This window comes from Colius striatus, chromosome 2 (assembly GCF_028858725.1).
Source record: "Colius striatus isolate bColStr4 chromosome 2, bColStr4.1.hap1, whole genome shotgun sequence".
Taxonomy (NCBI): Eukaryota; Metazoa; Chordata; class Aves; order Coliiformes; family Coliidae; genus Colius; species Colius striatus.
The window spans coordinates 58830173-58853161 of record NC_084760.1 but is presented as its reverse complement, the minus strand read 5'-3'; the positions used below and the strand labels follow the sequence as shown (position 1 = coordinate 58853161).

Here is a 22989-nt window from a genome sequence, read left to right as displayed (position 1 = left end):
AATACACTGCATAATGAAACATAGCAAATTACATCAGCAGTGCAGGAATTTAATGGCCTATACTTTACCTTTTTAATTGACTAGGTTATGGGGTTTGCGAGTAGATGAAGATGCTGAATATAGCTCTCTAGGCTGCTGGTAATTGTACTAGGGCTTTTTTTTTTCTTCTTCCCTTTAATCACTTTACGATGGGCCTAACGTTGCATGGCAAGACAGAGCTAATGCAGGTAACACAGCCACTAAAATGAAAAAAGCCACTATGTAAAGGTTGTTGACTGGACATCATTCTTCATGTAATAACCATATATAGGTCTGGTGACCACAGTGACACGGCTACTCTCTGAGGTGTGCAGAAGCTGTGTTTTTATTCGCAGCTTCAAAGGCATTGATCTTTGAGTTAGTTAGGAAAATTCACACCTGCTTGATATCAATGGGAGAGAGAAAAGTGATAAAAACAGACTCCGAGGCAGAAAAGGAAGACATATTCATAAGCAAGAAGGAGGAAAATAAAAATCAGTGTATGAAAGTGTAAAAATATGTACAAACACAGAAAGGAGAAGGTCACACTTGCAGAGAGAAGTTTTGACTCTGCACACTACCTCTAGCAATATCCTGACTAGCAATCTGAAAGAATTTCCAAAGAATTTATTTCTTTGTAAATCAAAGCTGAATGTACTATAGAATGGCATAGCTTTTTACTGCTAAATACATCTGCATAAAATTTTCAAGAGAACTTGAGCAGTATCAGTGAAAAAATTCAGTTCTGAGCTGAGAAATTCTGTGAGATTCTTCATAAATAGACCCTTTTCTAATTTCTACGTGAAAATCGTCACCAGATCAAAAAGGTTTGTTTTAAAAAAAAGAAAAATGCCACACAAAAAAACCAATCTTGCCCTCCTCACTGGGACACTAAATCACAGAATGGAAGCTTTGTGGACAACTTGGTAACATTCTCTAAATTCAAAAGTTCGCTTTCCCTATGGGAAACCAAATCTGTTTATACTTGAGCATGGTAACAGGCAATATAACCTCTTCTGCTGAAAGCAGAGTTTTGACTGATTAAAATAGGACATCTACAGAAGCCAAACAAGTAAGTACCTGTCTTCTGCACTGAGTAAGAAGCCAACCCACCTAAAGTTATGTACTAGTGTCAAGAAAGGCTGATGGGAGTTTAGAAGAAAGCCCTAACTAACATAGTATGTCCTTTCAATTTACTTTGCTTCAGAACCTTCACACTGTAGCCTACAATACAACGCTCTATTAATACATCAAGCGGTGTATTTTACTGAGAGTGATTGAAAGGCAAGCACTGGTTTTTACCTTCTGTGAATGATATTTGAAGTCACAGCTTCATTTAAATCTCAAAGCGCATAAGGCTGTCAGGATCCAACATGACTGTTACTGCCAGACTGAGATGTTTATCTACACCAGTTCCCTCCATTACTTCTGACAAGAAGCAGTAGGTAAGCATTTAGTGTTGCCTTTCTCTTCAGATTTGTATTTGAAAATTGCAGATGTATTTCCAAGAGCATAATGTCGTAGTTTTAGGAATTATGGTTTGTGGGTAGTTAAGTATTGCGTAACTTTTGTTTTTCAGTGCCTTGGATCTGTTTTGGTAAATACAAGTGATAGGTAGATTTGCCTTAATTTGGGCTTTCTGCACAATCCATAGTTGGCTTGGAAATTTTCTTTATGGAATATAACTCTGCAGTGGTTATTCTTCCTCTTCATTCCCCATCCATGAGTTATCATAAGGTCTTATTTAGGCAGGATCTATGAATTCCTTTTCAGTATTTATTTTGTCCACCCAAACTAGTGGGCTTTTACCTGTCTATAGACTAGTATTTGCCATTCCACAACCATCTTACTACAACGGTGTTCACTCACATGCAGGTTTTTTGAAAGTCTGGTTTGTTTCCTTACCAGGATTTGTGACTTTGCCTCCACTTTAATGAGAAGCACATAGAATGAGCCTAGACATAGCTACTACTGACATTCCAGGTTGTTTTTTTTAATCCAATTTGTGCTACACTACATGTCTAATTTGTTGGTTGCTGTAATTTAATTCACTCAACTTCTGGCTTCTGCTTTAAAAGACCTCTCTGCACAGAGAGAAAAATAGTGCAGGGAATAAGTTTTTCTCTGATTCTGATATTGGCATATCTTGGAGGAGTGGGAGGGCAGCAGGAAAGTGAGAAGATTGGCGTGGAGCGGTGCAGATAGATGCAGCAGATGGCCTTGGTGAGGGAATACAGTGTTAGTACTTAATCCTACAAAATTTAGGCCAAAATGATATTCGCCTCTCTGGACTCTCTGGTTGACAAGTTACCTTCTGTATCAGCATGGAAGCTGGGCATTTAGACCAAAAGGGTGACAAATTGATATATGTGCATTTGTTTTAGAAACAGAAAGAGGACAACAGAGATTTCATGGCATTACTTCAAAATAGGTTCTCTCCTAGTTCAGTAATAACAACACAAAACCAATTACCACAGTAAGCAGCAGTACTACTGGGTACTTTGTTCAGGGTAAAGCTTCTACTGCTTCTCCTAGCAGACACTTTCAGTGTTTATTAGGATTTATTGCTAGATGAATTACAGCTAAGAGAAAGGGCAAGCAGTATTCAGGACCTTATACTCTAGCTGCACAATGTTCAAGTAGATACAAATGTGTAGATCTTTCTACTTTTCCACGACAGTAACTAACTCTGTTAGCTGTCTCTAGTTCTTTGCATTAACTGGATTCTGAGACAGATCTTTCCACTGAAACACTGTAGCATACCTCCAGCGAGGTTCACTTTATCCCTATTCCCAAGCAGTCTGAGGGAAAACCAAACCAAACTGGGAAGACAGTACTGAAGGAGAGTAAGATAATTTAAACAAACTTACTTACCGGACCAATTCTCCTGGTTGTGTAGTTAACGGGTAGTCCTCCCACATACAGCATTCCTACAACATCCAATATATCGGCCTTCTTGGGGCTAACAGTTCTGTTTGAAACATCATCTACTATAAGATTTCCTTCTTGCTTCGTTCGAATTACTTTTATCTAAAAAGACACACAAATGCAACACATTTAGAGATAGTTTTCTCAGATCAAAATGTTTATGGATTGTAACTAGCCTTACAGTCCAAAATATATAACCATACAGGAGAAAGTAGCTAGAAGCAGTTAGCAGAAATACCCTGGCAGCAACTATGGGTAATGTTCATGGTACAGAGCTCCTGCACAAGGTTTTGGGCAAACACATGACTGCCTTTCAATTACATCTGAGTCAGAAGGCAATATGAATATAATTTATTAGGACTACTTGAAAAGGCTTGAGGTTTCTATAAAAAGCTTCATTATCATTACTATCACAGGCACGCGACAACATTGTTTTTCCCAGAATCAAACAGCAATTTTATGTACTGGGAATAGCAAGTGCTGAATGTTAATGGCACCAGTTGCAAATCTTTATTGCAGCACATGTTTGCAGACAATATTGAGTTTATGATTCTACTAGTTTGGATGCACCTCAGATCATAGTTCATGCTAGAGTAAATATAATACCAACTATGTTCTGTTGGTATTATGGCTTCAGTTCAGACAATTGGGATGCGAATGCATGGAGGACGCACAGTTGCTGAGGAATTGAGGAAACTCTACCCCAACAACCACAGGCCAATTTCTTTCCAGAGATTTATACAAATCACTATAATGGTTTGGTATTAAAAAAAAAAGGGATAAACATAAAATGCAACATGCATATTAGCAGATTTCTAAACAGCACAGTAGTTTGCTACTCTGGTGAGCTAAGACAGACAAACAACAATTTTCTTTGGCTTTTCTTTAACTACTGCTTCTGCTTCATGGGAATGACTGAACACTGCAGGATGGACTGCAGGTGAGGGACTGAACTTGGAGCTTACAGCCAACTGTAAATTTGAGATGGACAATTAGGCAGAAGCAGGATTTGGTGAGACAGGAACTGGGAACACTCTTACAGAGGATCTATAGCAGCAGCATGATGTGGCTTCTGGAGGCTGGATGGAAATGTTTTAACCTAAACCATTTCAAGTGGAGAAAAGGTAGTCACTAAAGGATTATTTTAAGGAAATTACCCTGTTTTCTTAAAGAGTGTGGACAAAGAGTCCTTCTCTTGCAGAGTGCTAAGCTGCATGCCCAAAGAGCACAGTTTTCCATTAAGAAATATATGCTCCAGTTAATTATGTCAGAATCTAGAGAAAATGGCTAAAAGGGCAAAACATATATTTCTGTATTTATAGAAGGTCTGGCAGAAATGTGCCCTGGTCTACTGCTAGTGTTCCAAAACATTATATAAACTAGATAAATAATGACTACAACTTTATTTTTCCCCTCATGAAATACCTTGGTATAGAACATTTGCTAACATCAAAAAGTCCATGAATAAAAATACAGTGAAACTAAAATTCCTGCAGAGTGGGAAGGAAGCAGAGAGGAAGTAACGGTAACTGTGAAGAGGGTTTAGTGAGAGTAATTCAAGTGTAACAGAAAACGCAATTAGGTTTTTTTCTCATTTACTGATAGAGATGCAGATAGTTACTTTTCAAATGCCTGTCCAAAATTTAATGTCTCATATATAGTATATGTAATATGTGAATGCGTAGTTACAGATGTTCTTTGTCTTTATTGGTACCTTCAAGCATGTTACCTAATGAATATATTATTTGTCTGTTCTTGTCCATGGCTAGTAAACTTTGTGGTTGTGATGTTCTCTCCCCTACCATCCAGATTTCTGTGCTGTCCAGTGACAGGACAAGGGGTAATGGAAAGAAGCTGGAACACAAAAAGTTCCACTTAAATCTAAGAAAAAACTATTTTATTGTAAGGATGAAGGAGCCCTGGCACAGGCTGCTCAGGGAGGTTGTAAAGTCTCCTTCTCTGGAAGTCTTCAAAACCACCTGGACATGTTCCTGTGTGACCTAATCGAAGTGAACCTACTTTAGCAGGGGGCTTGGACTAGTGATCTCTAGAGGTCCCTTCCAACCCCTACCATTCTGTGATTCTGTGAATGCCACAGGCATTGTAAACAAATGCTTCCTCTCAAATTCACAGAAAGGGCTGCCAAACACATCAATGAACAGCATATTTATTTCCTACTGAATTTAATTAATAATGCAGGGAAGATTTACTTAAATGTTATTTATATTTTTTTTAGCATTATGGCTAAACAATTACATTAACACAAAAATAACTGGCTTTAAGGATGTATTCTGTCATCATGAGCTGATATTCATCTGAGCCCTATTAAGCAGGAAGGAACACTTTTAGCAGTTCCTTACCATATATGGGACATATTCTAAATATGTCCAGAAATATGTGTTTCCTGAAGGACAAATTTCCAAGATCAGCACTAACTTTTTTGTTAGTGGAATATGTATGGTGTACTTGACAGTGAATCTGAAAGCATAAATTGTACAGACTACAGAAAATCCTCGTAATAAAGTTTAGTTTGTATAAACCACATTTTGCAGATATCTTAAAGCAAAACAAAGCTTGCTGTTAACATTACAAAGAGTAATTTAGCATTAGGAACTATTATACCTTGTGCCACTGGCCATCATTTATTTTGTTGGAAATCATTGTATTGGTGTCTCCACTCCCTAGATCGTAGCTGAAGTAAGGCTGCCCATTCTTTATCTGAACTGTAGCAAAATCAGCATGGTTGATGCGAGCCATATAAAACAGCAAGCCAGAATCAGCTGTTGTTCGGACTTCAAATTCAATTGTAAGTCTGGAAATCAAACAAACAGGAAAACAACAACAAAAGAAGTTATTTAGAGTCAAGCAGGAGACAAATCTATCTGCTTCACCCTTTTGTGTTCCTCTCAAAAACTTTACAGTTAGGGGCCCCTTGTCCATCAGAGTTTAAGAAAAATAATTTGGTCATACATGAATAACATTTCACACATAGCTGATCACTGACGTTCGAGTGTTCATTAGTCCCTTTGCTGTGGAAGCACAAAAGAGCAACCTTGGCATAGAATTTCAAAATATAATTCTCAGCTGCGGCTGTAGTTGCTAGAAAATCCCAGTGCTTGTAAAATTCCAGCAGCGTTATCCATCATCCACACACATAATGCTCACAAAGAGGAGCGAGCTGCAGTGACAGCGGGCAAATGTTGAGTGTCTAATGAGTTGAATCGCCTGAAGACAGGTTGCAAAACTTCTACAGATGTAGAGTTTACAATGAGGATAGAAACCACTTATTCTCATTTCTCCCAACAAAAAATGGGCATGTGTCTGAGGAGGCCTGCTGAGCCCTTGGACAGAACGGTGATGCAAAGAACCTGGGAAGAAATGGTTGAGATTATCTAAATGCTAAGGTTGTACTGGTAGCACACCACTAACCCAGCCCAAGCTGAGCTGCCACGTCAGTACCTGAAAGCAGTTCATAAAATAAACATGAAAAATCATTGCATGAAAATGAGCAGGCCAGGATTTTCATTGAATCTCTCCTCCAGGAAATGACTGTAGGATTACCTATTTCTTTTAATTATATTCCTAGTTTTCTAAAATCAGCATATGTGAAAAAAAGCAGCGCTGCATTTTTATAGGTAAAAATAAGTGTGAAGCTGATGGACTCACAAACAGTAAGGCAGCAAAAATGCTTAGTGATGTTATATGGTGCATTTGTTAATGATTATGTGCATTCAGAGCAAAAATTAACAAACTATAGCTTCACAAATCCATTGTAAACAGCTGTATTTTTTTTTAAGTAGCTCTTGGAATTCCTTTGCATATCAATATATATGTGTATAGTGTTATACTTTCGGAGGGTGATGCTATTTTCCCTGTTTAACTGTCAGAGGAAAGGGGAAAAACCATTTTGCTTAGTATAAGAAATTATCAAGTTACTGAACCAAGAAATTATCTACTGCAAAAACAATCTATGAACTCTGTTGCATGACTTGGTTCCATTCTTGTGTTTGTTTTTCTGCAAATCAATCTGGGATCTGTGTGTTCTCCAACCTTTACAAAGAGGTGATTTTTTTTTTTTGTGAGAGGCACTTCATGGCCTAGATTTCATGCTTTAAAACTTCTCATACTGTCTTAATGAAATCAAATAGCCATGAGACATGTTCTTTTTGAGACTATGCCCACAATTTTCGTAGATGCTTATTAGGATATTAGGAGGGGCATTTTATTTTGTCACTATTCTATCAAAACTTGTTGCAGAAATAAACAACATACCTGTTTTTTACTTTGGTGTCATCAAAGGCAACTGCAATGTGGCTGTTCCTTGAAAGACCAAATTGCTTGCCACCTTCCAAAATGGCTGGTTCTGTGTCAGCAGCACAGGAATCCTGCAAGATATACAGCAGTCAAACAAACTTTGTATTTCGTATCTGTGTCAGCTGTGCACATGCCGGGAGCCTTCCAACTGCTCAGGACTGAGAATATAGTCTGGACACTGGCCCCGCTGTTTTCCAATATGTCAGTCTCATCACACCAGCTAAAGTTATAAACCAGTATGACAGGATCTTGGTGTAAAAGCAGAGCTTGTTAAGCTGGCTGTAAAAGCAAATAAAAGTAATAGATGAACATTGCTGCTTTCATGCCACCACTGGACTTTTACAAGAGTCTTAAGTGATTTCCAGGCAGCTCAGCATACTTTTAATTCACATAACAGGTTTGCACACTTGGATGCCCTCTTACAGAAATGAAGCAAGAACTTAAGTTTTAAAAGAAGGCTTTGCTGTCGACTTGATATCTAGCCACCTTCAAAATGATGAGTTAAAAGTAGTTTCAGATCCTGTATCTGTCAACAAGTCCTCCATTTTGCTTCTTTATATGGTTTTACAGTTGCACTCTTTGTTTAATGTGCTGTTGTCTCCCTTGGTGCTGTTGAAAGGCTCCTACAAACAACAAAGGAACCTGAATAACTGATGGTAGAAGTAACAACTGTTAAATTCCCTGAGCTCTCTAATGTAGACACATTACCCAGGGGGTACAGAAAGAAACCCCTCCCTGTCTGTTCCATTTCTATTTATCTTAAAGTGGTGCAACAATGGAAGGTAAAATATCTTCTGCCCAGTGTAATTTTCTCCTTTTAATTTGACCAGATCTTTTAATCTCTGGCCCTAAAGCTCTTGTATAGGGGTGCCTGGGGCAATGCGAGACCATGGTAATTACCAGCTCCTACTCTCTAGCTTTTACCTCCCACTGAGAGTATTGTGAAGAAACTACTCAAAGGATCTACCACAACACAATGTCAGGACAATACCACTGGGAAAAAAACAAACTTTGATAGCTGCAGCTCTGTTTTTAAGCACTGTGGCTGATAGCACTTTGGATTGGTGACAGTCTCTTATTTGAGCCCTGACTCAGCAGGGACCTGCAAAGCACAAGGTATGATGCTTTGCTGACAAAGAGCTCTTTCTGTGAAACATTTTGAAAGTGTCATGATTGACTCATCAGGCACCGAGATTTCAGCCACAAAGAGGAAATTTCTTTCCCCTTCTCATTCAGTTTTTAAGTAGTGTTATTGTTCTTTTGAGCTTTCAGGTGTCACAAAAATCTTCACAACAGTACTTCACAAAGCAGTTCTAAAAGTCCATTTTCCACAATGAATGCTCTGATTTGAACATGACAGAGTAGAACACCCTGCCTTACAAGAAGTACGCTACAATGTGCAATGGAGGGAAAAAATTGAGAAACTTCAGCAGGACCAAGCAAAGGTATCAATACAGTACAGCAGTCTTCCAGTGACCATCAGAGGAAAAATACCATATTCTGGATAAAGTTTCTAACTATTTTAAGCTTTACAAACTTATCTCGAAGTTTAACCACTGTGTTAATAATAATGCTGTGTATATAATACTTTCAATAGCATTTGGGCTTGCTGAAATTCGAAGATGGGGACTAACTACTGGTACTGGAGCAACAGGAAAGAATTGGAAAATTAACATGCAAACACACACTGTTATGTGGCACACTTTTACATATTACATAGTAAAAGGACATATTCTAACAGTAAATTCAATCCTGGGGTCATATATGTTAGTAAAAGGTCTGGCCATGACACTTTAACTGCACCCCAGTATCAGCAAACATTGTAGTTTTCCTTCATCCCAACAGGAGGACTATAAGGGCAAGGAGTGGGGGACAGTCCCAAACACATCATGATGGTTGGAATCATAGCAAGCATACACTGACTATTCACTGATAAATAGTAATTGATAATAGTGAACATTCAGTAGGTTGACGTGGAAATTTCATTGAAAGGAAAAATATATCAGTAGGGCACGTTTAAAATACTTTCAAGTGTTATTCACAAGTCTGTCTCTGCTTTCACTTTATCTACGGGCCAGACTTCACAAGATTGTGAACTGAGGATGGATCATCAGCCTGTAATAAAATAGCTCAGCTTTGTTTTTTTGGTAATGGCCTTAAAGTGTGCTGGCTGCTTAATAATCTCACATATTTCCTGAGAGTCTTAAGACTGAACTCTTCAGCTGCATTTTATTTCAGTTTTGTGAGATGTCAGGGACTTGACTGGTAAGCCAAGAAGCTAGGTGTGCATCACAGTGGAAATGAGGAACAGAAAAGCCCACTGGTGGACACATTCTGTACAAACAGTAGTCTATTAGTAATTACAAAGAAAGCAATTAAGGGGAAAAAAAGACCACCACAGAAGCAGTCTCCACAGTTCATTAAACAGTGTTAATAAAGCAATGAAGCAATGCATGGAGAAACAGGGGAAGATACCGTCATGGAGACAAGTGCAGAAGTAACGCTGGCACTCTTCATTTCAGTGGCAAGCGAATCCTGAGAAGCAATGAATAAGATGAGGGAGAAGCAGCAGTTACCTAATGCAGAGAAACATTTTGGCATCCATAGCAAGCAGCAGCAGACTGGTGACCAGTGTATATTCCCACTGTCCTACTTCTAGATCTTGACTTTAGCAGTGGATAGGTGTTTTTCAATGGGGATTAATCTCCCCTTTCCTTTTACATGCAGAAGGACAATAGAGATCAAAAAGGTACAGATATCTTAGAACAGATATCTTATTTAAGTCTAGTATGAGGAAATTATTTCTGCTGTATATTTCTACATACAATCCTTCTACACTGAGCTTCTGCATAACTAAATGAGTACTTTCTTCTTATTAGATTGTAGCTACTTATTTTCTTGCAACATTCCGCAGGAAAAAAAATCTTTGGAGAGTTCACTGAGATGAATGTAAAGACTACAAAAAAATTTGCCTCATTTAAAATATTTTAAAGTCTTCAGAATACTAAAATGGTTTATTTTGATCTCCTGTTTCAATTTGTTGCTACTATGGATATGTAATATACAAAATTCTCCTAGTTGCAATGGGACTAGTTTCTGCTATTAATGAGTGGGTTTATTCCACTCAATTTTGCTATTTAAAAGTTAATGCCTAAAGACTTAGAAAGTGTGCACTTGGCTCTCTCACATGCTTCTGTGTCTTTTCATTTTGTTTATGATGTCTAATCAAGGGATAACATGTCCACACTTTTTCACAACATTGATAATTATAGTGACCTCCTTTATCTTGTTGTTGCCTTATCATACTGCACATTTGCTTACTTTCAACTCTAGAAAGGTGCATCAGAGCCCTCGTGTTACAACTACTCCACCTTGTGGGAATGATTAAAAAATGCTGCCCTAGAGCATTAGAAGGCCGATAAATCTGACTCTGGGACTTAGGGTGGGGTAGTAACTGAGATGGAGCTTGCCTGTCTTGAACCCTAGGCTTCCATTTCCAGAAAAATACAATACAAACAAACTCACTGACCCTAATGAGATGTCAGTGAAGAAATGTGAAATGGGAATGAAGATCAAACTTGACTTTGCATGGAAGTGCCTCCCAAAATGGTTAAACATCTTATAAGGCCAATCTGGGAGAAACTGTCAAAATTATTGACTTGTTTGTATTCGACATATGAAAAAAAGAGAAGCTAAGTATTCTGGCTGTTAACTTTTCAAAACTGTCTTCTTACTTCTGTATAAATTATGGTAGTGTAAATAGGCTCCTAACTGCAAAATGTGCAGTCTTTTCACGTTGCTTGGAAACATCACCCATACTGAACTATATCCTCCATAAACTATGAGTTGTACACAGGTGTAACAAGATGCAAAGGATTTCCCCCCCTCATTAATATCTTCCAGTGGATATATTATTCAGTTTAATATTCAGATATCTAAACATATAATTTCTGGACAATAAAATACTGCATCAACTTGTAAAACTGCTACACTTGTGACAAAAGAAGTTTCTTCCTGAATTTTGTCATGTAGGACTGCTTGCCTCTATAGAGCTATTTAAGATTTCTGGCAACAACAGCTGATCTCAATTTAGTGGTGATTGGTATTTCAGTCCTTTAATTTTGTAAGTCTGCTGTCTAAAGTTATAAAATAGCAGTGGAGGAATTGCCATATCAAATAGACCTCTCTGGTTTAACTGTTTCTTTGTCCTGTCACTGGTATGGTTGTTATCATGTGTTTCAGAGAACAGCACAGGAAATGCCATAATGACATGGATTTCCCTTCCAGCCCCCATCAAATATTGCTTGGCTTACACCCTGATGTGCAAGGGTTTAGGGCTAAGCACGCAAGCCAAAGGAAGCTTTACTCCTATACTCGTCCTTTAAATGACTGCTGTGATAATCCAAGCAAATGACATCAACCAGTTTTCAATTATTTATAGGTTTTACTGACCTAGAAGAAGGTGTTCCCTTTACAATATCATGCTGAATTGTTACTATTCTCGTGACAAATTACTTCATTACTCTTGATGGCTAACTTTTCAATTTTACCTGGAAAGAGGAACTTTTCAAACTTTACCTGAGTGAAGTGATCTGTACTTACAAGTGCTGAAGGTAGAGATGGTGTTGGAGGAGGAGTCCTTGGTCTTTCTTTCTCCCCATTAGTATCTGGTTCAGGTTGGATCAGGACTGTTGCATGGATGGGTTTATCTTCGTCCTCAGGTGGCCTAACCTCTGGTTCTAGAGAGGGGCATCGTCCAATCTCTGCATTTTCAAAGGACACGGGTTGAGCAAAGTCCATGGGGCTGAGAATGCACAAAGAAATTTATGTCTATTATTAGCTTTTCTGCCATGTTACCACCCATTTATAGAGAAGAGCTACGTACTACATGCATATTGTAGCATGCACTTAACACAAAGCAAATTAATTCCCATGGTGCTTCTCAGAATTTGTATACTCAACCTTACTTAAAATAAATTTTTATAGTATACCATAAATACCCATAACTGAGGCAAGCATTACTGCAGCATTACTGTTGAATTCATCAGATTTAATGGATAAATAGACAGGTGTTGGCTTGTCTATGAAACAGTTCATTAATTGCATAGCCTATGGAGTGTATATCGTAGACAGAAAAGGAAGGGTGTAGTAGGAACATAGATCATTTTATCTGATGACTAGATGATGATGTTTCAAGGTCCATTCCAACCCTTGAGATTCTGTGATTTGCTGTTAGTATGATTCCTCCCAACAATGAAGTTCCTTTTTGGGAGCCAAGGTAGTTAACCAGACCTCTTTAACTGGACATTTGTTGGCATCAGTGAGACTTACGTGGCATTAATGACAAGATTCCATATACAGCCCTCAAATGGTGGTATATTTCTGACAGGTCCAGTCTGAAACTGGGAAGTAGTACCCCCCACAAAGAGCTTCTTGACAGAGACAGGCAGGTCTGTTGGCAGTCTCTGAGTCTGGCCTTTGTCTTCATCTACTTGAACAGTGAACATCCTGTGTAAAAGATTTGAAAGCAAAGGAACAGATTATTTTACTTTGGTTATTGCTTGTATTGAAATCACCACATTGCAGGCCCCATTGACTTCTACACCAGCTGTAACACTGAGTAACCCAAATTATGTAATTAGAAGCTCACATTAAGCACGTATTAACCACTAGGAGGTTTTCAGCTACTGCTGTGCTTCCCTTTACAGTTTTATGGCAGAGCTTGGCAAAGCCAGGCGGTGGGAAGCTGATAATGTTAAGTCACTGGTTGACTAGGAAGAAGTGGTTTGTAGTGTGGCCACAGTGACAAGGTAGGGGCCAAGCCTGCTGTCCTGTGATGGCAGATGCAATCAGTGAGTGTACAGCATGATGGGAACACCATGGCATCATATTTTGTTTGGGCTCCCTATTTCCTGGCTTGTGCAAGTTATTATCGTCTTGCTAGGGTACACACACTGCTATAGACTGCTCTGATCGAAGAATCCACTGCAGATACATACTGTACACCTTTTAAAAATTCTGGCAGGTTTTTTTCTGGGGGAGATGTGAGAGTAGGAAAAATGTGGATTGTTCATCATACAAGTGTTATAATTCATTCTCATGGGTAATGCACATGCTGTAAGACAAAGCAGTCCCATGGAAGACACTGCTAAGGTTGCACAGAGGAAGGTAGAAGTCTCTGAAGCAGAACATCACAGGCTGTCTGAGCCGAATCAAGGAATGGGTAAAAGAGCCAAGAGGAAAAACAGAAATATGGTGAAGGGCATCATTCTGGTAAAAGAAAGAAACCAAATGTGAGAAAAAAAAGCTGAATGCTTTTGCCTGTCAATGCTACTGAGATGCAAGTGTTGCCAGTTTGTACCGCATTTACAAGGAAACACAGTAAAGCAGTTGCGACGAGAAAAACTAGTTTGCCAATACATACCTTGTGTGTTCTGAGGAAGCAGCATTAATGTAAGGACTGTGTAATCACGAGATGGTGCATTATTTTGATGGGTAACATATATAAAAAGGTATAGCAACAAGAGTAAAAAAAAAAAAAAGCCTGTTGTCTTTGGGACATTTTACCATTGATGAAGTATAGAAAATCTCCAACTTCTGAACAAATCCAGCTAAGGTGAGCCGGGTTGCAAAGGATGGACAGGAACTTCAGAGTTTTTGAAGGTGAATGTAGAATGCTAGTTGACAGAATTTTATTTTGTTAACTAACAGAGTTTAGCCAGGAGAGAATCAGGACCACAAAAAAAGAAAAAACTATATTTATCTGCTAAACTCTGACCTGATTTAAGAAGTGAAGCTTTTGTTTTAGTCATGCTAAACCTCAGGACCTAACTATTCAAGCATCCTTGACCACAATTAGTTATCTAAACCCAAATTGGGTACCTCTAAGTTAGTAGGTTGATTTTTCAGAATTGCTGAACAGCCTCACAGCATATTATAAACAATAACTTTCTGGCAAACAACCTGACTTTTTTTCAGCTGCAAAATTATAATGAAATCAATATCCTTCCTTAACAATAATTAAAAAGTTAGCAACTAAATATTGAAAATGGTTATTGAAAAAAGGCTGGTTTTCACACGTGGAATGCTTGACTTTATTATTTACACAAGTCCTAGACAGAAGTGGATATTGATGTGAATTAGATAACCGTTGTACTACATGCAAATTGTCCAGTTTCCTCATAGTTTTAGATGGATTAATTTGGTCTAGAAAGCGGTAGAGTAAAAAAGTGATTCATCTTTCAAGAGGTTTGTAGGAAGTAGGTATTAAGAGGCTTGTCTTTTGGGGGCAATCTCTAGCATTTCCACCAGAACCACTCTTTGGCAGTGGAAACAGGAGAGAGGCAGTTCAGAGCAACAGACTAATTTATGTTCTGTAAAGTGTCCCAGAGAGGACACTTCTCTCCACTGCCTTCAGAGGAAGTGTAGGGAAATCAGACTGTCAAGACGAGTTACGGTTCGTGCTGCTGCATGTTAGCCATGGCTACTGATTGTCAATATTTTCATGAGCACTGCAATACTTCATCTCATGTTTAGTCATTGCCATAGTAAACATTTGGGCTCCAGGCAGAGGCATACAAGGATGTGCATTAGTCTTCTACAGTAACCTATAATTACCTTGGAAAACAAAGCAAATATTTCATAATTATATGGGTAATTTTATCTCTGAAGCAAAGGGTGTTCCTCATCTTTAATCAAATAAAGCTTGAGTTCGTGATAAGCAGAGGAGGGGTTAATATTAATTTACATCTTTTCACATCCGTTTCAGGTTACATAGGCAGCAGAGTTCAGACAATTTATTTTGTAACAGAGCTATTGGAAAACATCAAGGTTTCATCTGAATAAGCATCATCACTGGATGGCATTGTACAGCAATTGTGTCTTGTACTCTCACAAGCCAAGCTTGCTGTAGCACTCCATAAAATAACTTTCTTTGTTGCTTAGAGCGTCTTATTGTCATCCACATATTTGTGTTCTGCATAGTGGCACAAAATGTTTTGCAAAATGCAGTCATCTATTTCCAAAATAATTTTTTCTCCCAAAGAATCTAGTTTTACCTCAAACTAGTTTCTGAAGCTACTAAAGATATGAAACTAAGAAGAGATATTGTCTGAGGGCATTATTTATGAGGTTTTTTTCAATGATACAACAGAAATTCATCCAGAAAATGATATTGACAAAGGACAAAGCAAAGACAGAGGACAGAAAGACACCTCGGGATGAGATAGATGGAAATTATTGTTCAAGAAGGCTGCAGCATTGTGGGGATAAGAGGGTGAAGCCTAGTGTTCAGTGTGCTTGGATGAGCACATTTTGTAACATGCTGGATGTCACATCTTCTTTCTGATATATTTTTAAACAAAACAGAACAAGACTTTGCATAGTACACTAATCCACCAAATGTCTGTGCAGTATGTACACATTTATACATCCAAATGTCCACAATAAACCCTACTTGGAACAAGGGCTATTCCAGGTCATAAATAATACTGACCACCTGAGTCCTACACACTACAGTAGTGCTATTTCTAATAACTTTCTGAATGGTGAAGTGCAATTAGCATTTGTTTACAATGTCTCCAAAAGGGCAAAGGAATTCAAGTGAAATTCTAGTTAAAACAATACAGTCTGAGAAGGTCTGCAATGGCTTTCTAACAATAAGAATGACTGCCTCTTACTGTGTCTTCATTGTTTTACCATATTTAGCTTGGCACCCCCACAACCCTATGTATATGCACTAGCACATCACATGTCAGAGAAGGCTACAGGCTGCTGTGCTATTGCTGTTCATATACTTCGAAAATGTTTTTTTTCTACATGTCTTAAAAAGGTGATTTACTGCACCACACCACCATTTCTCATCCACAGATTTGATTAATAAAATACATTTGCCAAGAGCCAGAAGATTAAAGATGCCAATTCAGACAAATGCAGGTCTCTGGAGAAACAGGCTGATAGCCTAGAAATGCACGTAAACCCAGCTCTGCAGAGTAATAAGCACTGTCAGAAACGAAATTCTAACAAATTTTTGGATGAGGACAGAATTACACTAAATTCTTTGCCTCGGCAGAAGCATTTACATGGATTGCTTTGTTGAATTAGCTGTGCTGTGTGGTCCGTAGCACTTCTAGGTATTTTTTACCCTTTAGCTCGTTCTATGCGAATGGAGTGTGCTCTGCCATCGTGAAACTCGCCGGCCTCTGGTCTGACGGTGATTCTGTGGGGATCCCGGATCCCGGTGGAGATGTGCACTTCTAGTCGACCTCTGTTCAGGAACACTGCGTAGTAGGCCTGCAATGTATATGTTGGTATGAGAAGGTGAGTTAATTGGGAGGCAATGATTTTAGTTTTACGTTAGTGTGTATGTTTTCTTTTCTTACACTGGTTATCAATTTGCTCACAACAGACATGATGCTGCAGTTTCAGTTCTGTTACTGCTGCCACATTCAAGCTTTCTTGTATTTTTGTAATGAGGAATGGGTAAAATGAAGTCACACTGGAAAGCCTCGCTAAAAGATTTAACTCTTTACATACCTATTTGCAGGGAAGGACAGAGACTTCTAACCTACAATTGCTCTGATTTTTGCTGTTACCAGGCCTGGTCTTAAATCCATCAAGTCCTGAATAGCATTGATCTCGGTGTGAGTTCTGCATTTGGAGAGCTGACAAATCAACGCTAGTAGTTACTCTAGCAACCAATATCACATTGTAGTGGATTTCAGGATTAACCTCCAGTTACTATAGCAATGAGTGTCATACTCACTTCTGTGACCTGAAAAGCTGGGTAATGATAAAGGAGCCCCCACCCCAAAGTTCATGTCATGTAGGTGAATGATTACAATGTGCAGTCCCTGGAGTGTCTTTCTCCAGGTCACTGAGAACTGTCTTCCAAAACAGCCAGAATGGAGAATAATGAGATACCATTTCCCAGAAGTCCTGAACAAAGAAAGCACCAAAATACTCTGTTTACCTCTGTTGTAATGTGTCTGTCTGTAAGGTTTTTAACCAGTCAAGGTTTGAATAATTTCTAACAGCAAATACACTTTTACCAGTCAGCCACTTGAACTCTGTAGGTACTTCTTCTGAAGAGACTGACTCTACTCTCTTCTTCAGAAAGGGTTTATAACGCAGATGTGCATTTCATGGGAAAGAAGGAGAGAACGGAGTACTCTTAAGTCTCATATCCCACAATAGTGATCCCAAGCAAGAGGCTTATATTGCTTATAGTGCTCTTGAAAACTTTCTTTTTAACTACACAAGTCCTCAGAATGAATGAAGAGCAGTATCCTTTAATATTTAGGTTTGATTAAAAAAACAACATACAGCCATCTATATGATAGGAAAACAAGTTTGTTGTTTAGCAACAAGCAATGGATGCCTTGCTATAAATCTTTAAGAGAAAGTGACTCCAATGCAAAAACCAGTTCTGAGCCTTTATCAGATAAAGGATAACATTAGAAATAACTGAATCCCAAGCAATGAATTTTAACTGAAATATAAATATATGATTCTATCTTGAAATAAACCAAGTGGATGAAGTTCAGAAAAACAGTGGGTGTTGATCTTTTGCTAGGATCCTCATACCTGTCCTGTCTGTCTGCGCTTTCTCTTCAGAGCAGCAGCTTTCCTTCCAGTGTACCTGCGCTTTCTCCTGGGGGGAACAACTGTACCACTTGTGCCAAACAAGATAATCCCGGACTCATTCTTGGTGCTGAAGGAGAGGTTGATTTCTGTGCCCACATCAAAGGAGACAGGCTGCAGTTCCACAAAACCGGGCTTGGGGAAGCTAACGGTATAAATGTTCTGTAGGAAGAAGAGGACAGGAAAGTGCATTGCTAGCATGAAAAGCGAAATTATGAACAAGCAGAAAGATTTCTTAACTAAAATAATAAACTATGTAAATATAACTAGTGTGAAGAAACGAAAAGAAATAATAAACACTTAGCAATTTACTTCTCAAAGTGTTGTGCAAACACTAATTTGCTTGTTTATAGCTGGCATCATTAGAGTATTTCTGGAATCGTCTCTCACAGGAAGGCAAAATTCCAGTTTTATTTCAGTATATCCTCTTGAATTAAAAATAACTGCTCACAGGTGTTTTTTTTAATACAAATATATTCCATAGAGTTAATAAAGTAGGATTTTGGTTTTAAATAAATACAATCGATAATAACAGACAATATGAACATAAACTAGATTCGATTATTTTCTGTGATTACTGCCAATTCAGGTATTCTTTTCTCTGCAGAAGACCAGTCTATAGAAATAGTCACTTCCAAAGTAATACACCATTTTTTAAGTACAGTAGAACTGTGTTCAGGTGTATAGATAGTAGACTATGCCAGATCAAATAATTGCTGATGATGTTCACCTTTCTCTGAAATTTGAGGGAATGGAAAACATTGAGGATATGTCTAGTCTTTTGCTTTTAAAGTCTTTGTCTTTTGCTTTTACTTCACCTCTTAATTATTCAGCATACCCTGTTTTGTACAATTAGAATATTTTATTTAATTCCCCAATAAATTGGTTAATCCAATTAGATTTTATACTCTGAAAATTTAAGTGTTACAAAATAATGTGAAAAACAAAGTACTTTAATTCATAGCAAGAGAAGAAAATTAATACAACCATCTTTCTTTCCTATTCAGGATAGAATCTACAATAAATGGAAACAAGTATGAATTTCTGTAAAAAATTGTTACTGAAATCAAATTTGTGACTTTATCACAGACTTAAAATTGGCCATCTCATGACAAATCCATCTAGTCTAATATCCTGACTGAGAGTTCTGTTGCTGTGTGCTTTTGACTTTGATGAAGGTCAGAGGTACAAGTGATGAACACAGCAAAAGAGAGTCCTCATCTTTATTTTGACCTGGTCAAGTTCCAATTTCTGTCCAATGGCAATTTTTAATGTTTTGCAGAAAAATGGTTAGAGAGCTTCAGGTTAATGACAACTTAGTTGGGTTCAAAAAACAGTAGTATATAGTTCCTAGGAAAAGCTACAAACTATTTACTAGGATGCAAATGTCACTGTTATAGGAAGACTATGAAATATGCATTGAAAGCCTGTTAATTAGAAGTAGTAACAATTGAAAACAAAAACTTGAGTTGTATTGAAAGTGAAAATAACTTCATGAATTTTGCACATTCTTTGTGATCAGTAAGAAATGTGCCTTCCAGCTCAATGGTAGCTCATAAGAGTATGTGCTCTATAGTTCTTATCCTAAAGGTGACTTTGTTTACAGTTACCCCCAAATACTGTGTTTTGCAAAGCACCTCAGGTTTTCTGTAGTGAATGGTTTTACATAATATTTAAATAAAATACCCAAACCATCATTTAAATAATTGGATTTTATGTGCATCCTGTTTTTTAAGGTTTTTGTAATATTGTTGGTGCCTAATTTTATCCTCATTGATGTCAATAATTCCCATTTGAGTCCTCCAAAACAAAGCTAGATCATTGCTAAGTGTTTCAGAACATCTTACCCCTTAGGGACCAGGATATCACAACTGTCCTGGGATACTGTCCAAGAAGTTAGGATCTGGAAAACTGGTCCACTTTTTGATCAGACTCCTTCATCTTTCTCTTAAATGCAACTGCTCTAATTTTCATGCTAGATCCCTACATGCATCTAAACATACCTTATACAATTAATATATTATGCCATAAAATCAGAAACCAGAAAACATTTATACTATTTATATTTAGACTAAAATACATGGAAGTCAGACTAACCTCTAGTGTGCATCCTTTGGTAAGACCAACGAAGTCAGGACTGCTCAATATATTATACGGTGTCCTTGAAATTTCAATCTCTTTGAGGCAACCTATATATTTCTTTAAGTTCACTTCAGGCCTAAAAGACAATTAGAAGTACAATGTGTTATTTCAAAACAGAGTTTAGGGAGAACACACACTCTTCCATTTTTTTCCTTTCTTTTGTGTTTTTTTGTTTGTTTGGTGGTGTTTTTGTTTGTTTGGTTGGGTGGTTGCTTTTGTAAAGAGCTGTCATCCTTGGTGTTTAAATGCAGTGACCTATGAAATATGTAAGTAGTTGTTCTTCAGGCACAGCAGGAAGGTACTAGTGTAGGAAATCAATAATAAGGAAAGATTAATCTTTTTGCATTCTAGATTGTGATGAAAGAAGAACTTCAGCAGTATACAGATATTTGGGATAAAGTCCTTGACAAACACTGAAGACTTTATATTTTTTTTTCCCCCAAATGCTTTAGGAATTCTTTATGTTCATGTGAACTGACATTTGTTTTCTATGTATTTGATATTCCCTCTATCTTTCCTATGAAAACTGCTGCATAATACAGCAGTACATTTAATTTTTTCATGCAAGTAAAGAAAATAAAATACATGGGTTTGTTGCAAAATCTAATTATCCATTCAAGATAGGAAAATATTGTAATAGATTTGCAAAGTTCCACGGTTTGGCTCAACAAGTGGTTGACAGAAGAAATAAGAAACCCCCTGAAAGTAACAGGAAAGGTAGCATGCCTGAATGCAAAAATATAATTTTCAAGGCCTGGAAACACCAGAGAGAGACCATAAATGCTGGCAACATTTGCCATTCATGCTACGGAGAGTAAATACCAAAAGAAAAACAGCACTAGTTAGTTCACTCACAATATTACCTATGAGTGTTTACTAGAATATCTGAATAATATGAACAGCTCAAAGAATGAAAAATCAATTTGGAAAAGAAATCAGGAGTTAAGACTGTGGGAAGGAAAAAGTCCCAAACACTTCATCTCCCTGGAAGGAAAGAAAATATTTTAAAGAGTATTAATTACAAGATAAAACCATTTTGCACAGATGCTATTTAGCTGCGTATTTTGGTACTGAAAGCCATTCTTTGCATTATAGCCATCCTAGCAAGCATAATGTATTCTCTGGCAAGTCAGCATCCTCTATGTAAGTTAAAATAAGCATCTAGTTTACTTAAATAATCTATATTCTGCCTTATTTCCAGTCATATAGTTAAGGTCACCTTTCATTGTTATTCCTTAGCTTTTCCCCAGTTCCTTTATAGCTTCATCTTCTGAGCAGCAGAATAGTTTTGCCATATCATTGTGAAGCAGTCCCCATACTCTCCTGTCTTTGCCCTCCATAAACCACTTGTGTTCCTACCCTCTTCCTGCCTGATCCAGTTACAGACTGCCCTCATACTGTCTCATCACAAGCAGTGGCTGTTATCTTGTAACTCCCAACCCATACAAACTCTACATCCTTGCAAATTGATGTTTTCTTAAGACTTCCTTTTCCCCCTTGTTGCATTCCAAAACATACAAAACAAGGTCTAAGTTCACCCAGATCTTGCATAAATTCTTGGCCTTTTCTTCTTGCCAAAATAGGGTAAGTCTCAAGGGAAAACATACAAAGATTTCTTGGAGGCAATAATCTGTTTTGGGATTGGGGAGTGGTGGGGAGTTGCAGGGATGAAATTGCATTTTTCTAATTCAAGACAGAAATTAAGTTGCAAAGCATAGTAAAACGTTGGAAATGTTGAGAGGGTGGATAAGCAATGAAACAGGCTGCCCTGGGAGGTTGTGAAGTCACAATTCCCAGAGATATTTTAAAAGATGTGTTGATGAAGTGCTGAGAGACATGGTTTAATGGTGGGCTTGGCAGTGTTAGATTAGGGGTTGGACTTGGTGGTCCATCTTAAAGGTCTATTCGAATCAAAATGATTCTAGGATTCTGCAAAATTGAGCTCATATCTGAGTGTATCAAAGTAACAGACACAAATACTCGCAAACTGAAAACACAAGCAGAAATAGATAACTTCCCTCCTCATCCTCCTGTTCTTAAACACTTTGCTCTCATACCCTACTCAGTAACCACTTTACTGCCTCAGAGTGCAGCCCGACCCAGGACTACACCGCTCTTACTGTCTGGAGGCCAGAACCAAGTTTGACACTACAACTTGCTGTGGCTTTGCTTCCAAGGTATTCCAGCATCATAAACAAACACAGCTGAAGTAAGCAGCTGTGTGAAGAAAATAAAAGTTGTGTAGGTGTGTGCACAGCATGTAAGATGACAGCGTTAAGCACTCGGGAGCAGCTTTGCTTGTTTCAGCAGGAGCAACTTGCTGAATTAACAGCCTTAGCGTAACAGCTGGTATAAATACTGCCCACACGCTGCTTCTGCCTTGCCGCCTGTGCTTTCAAGCTGTACTTAGTAGACACATGCAAGTCATGCAAGTAATCTGATTATTTTTACCTTGCTTTCATACTAGGGTGAGAGAGAAAGAAAAAAAAAATCAAAATTACTTTAATTGTAGCAAACAATACTTATTAGCAAGGTTCAAATACTTCACAGTGAAGAAGATATAAATCATTCGGAAGCAACATATAATAGATGGTGAGATTCTATACACACTGTCAGGCTATAATAATTAACAGGGTTACTCTGCAAACATCTACCTTAAACTATATCAGAAAGCTTTTATAATTTGTTGCTACACTTGGTTGTGAATAAAAGCAAACCATGGAAAATAATTTGGCAGAACTGCCATGACCTGATAATTACAAAGTCATGGGTACCTTAGTGTCTATTGTTTGCAGTAGCTCAGCTTTGCCCTAATCCTCCTTTCACTATTTTTGATTCTAATTTACCATAACATTCATCTTGCCCCACTGACTGATGAATCATAGCTGTGGGCAAAATGGTTACCACAGGCTCAAGTAGCTGTGGTACACTGGTTTTGTAAGCAAC

At 37.9% G+C, this 22989-nt stretch overlaps 1 protein-coding gene across 1 annotated transcript in view; it reads right to left on the bottom strand.

The window, feature by feature from the left end:
• Window positions 1–22989, bottom strand: part of LAMA2 (laminin subunit alpha 2) — a 361557-nt gene that overhangs the window by 4208 nt on the left and 334360 nt on the right. The window contains exons 52-59 of the mRNA XM_061990653.1: window positions 19999–20119; window positions 17845–18063; window positions 16403–16551; window positions 12592–12768; window positions 11863–12064; window positions 7219–7331; window positions 5569–5758; window positions 2893–3048 (exon numbers count right to left, since the gene is read on the bottom strand). Coding sequence (XP_061846637.1) covers window positions 2893–3048; window positions 5569–5758; window positions 7219–7331; window positions 11863–12064; window positions 12592–12768; window positions 16403–16551; window positions 17845–18063; window positions 19999–20119 — 1327 coding nt within the window. The remainder of the gene's footprint in view (window positions 1–2892; window positions 3049–5568; window positions 5759–7218; window positions 7332–11862; window positions 12065–12591; window positions 12769–16402; window positions 16552–17844; window positions 18064–19998; window positions 20120–22989) is intronic.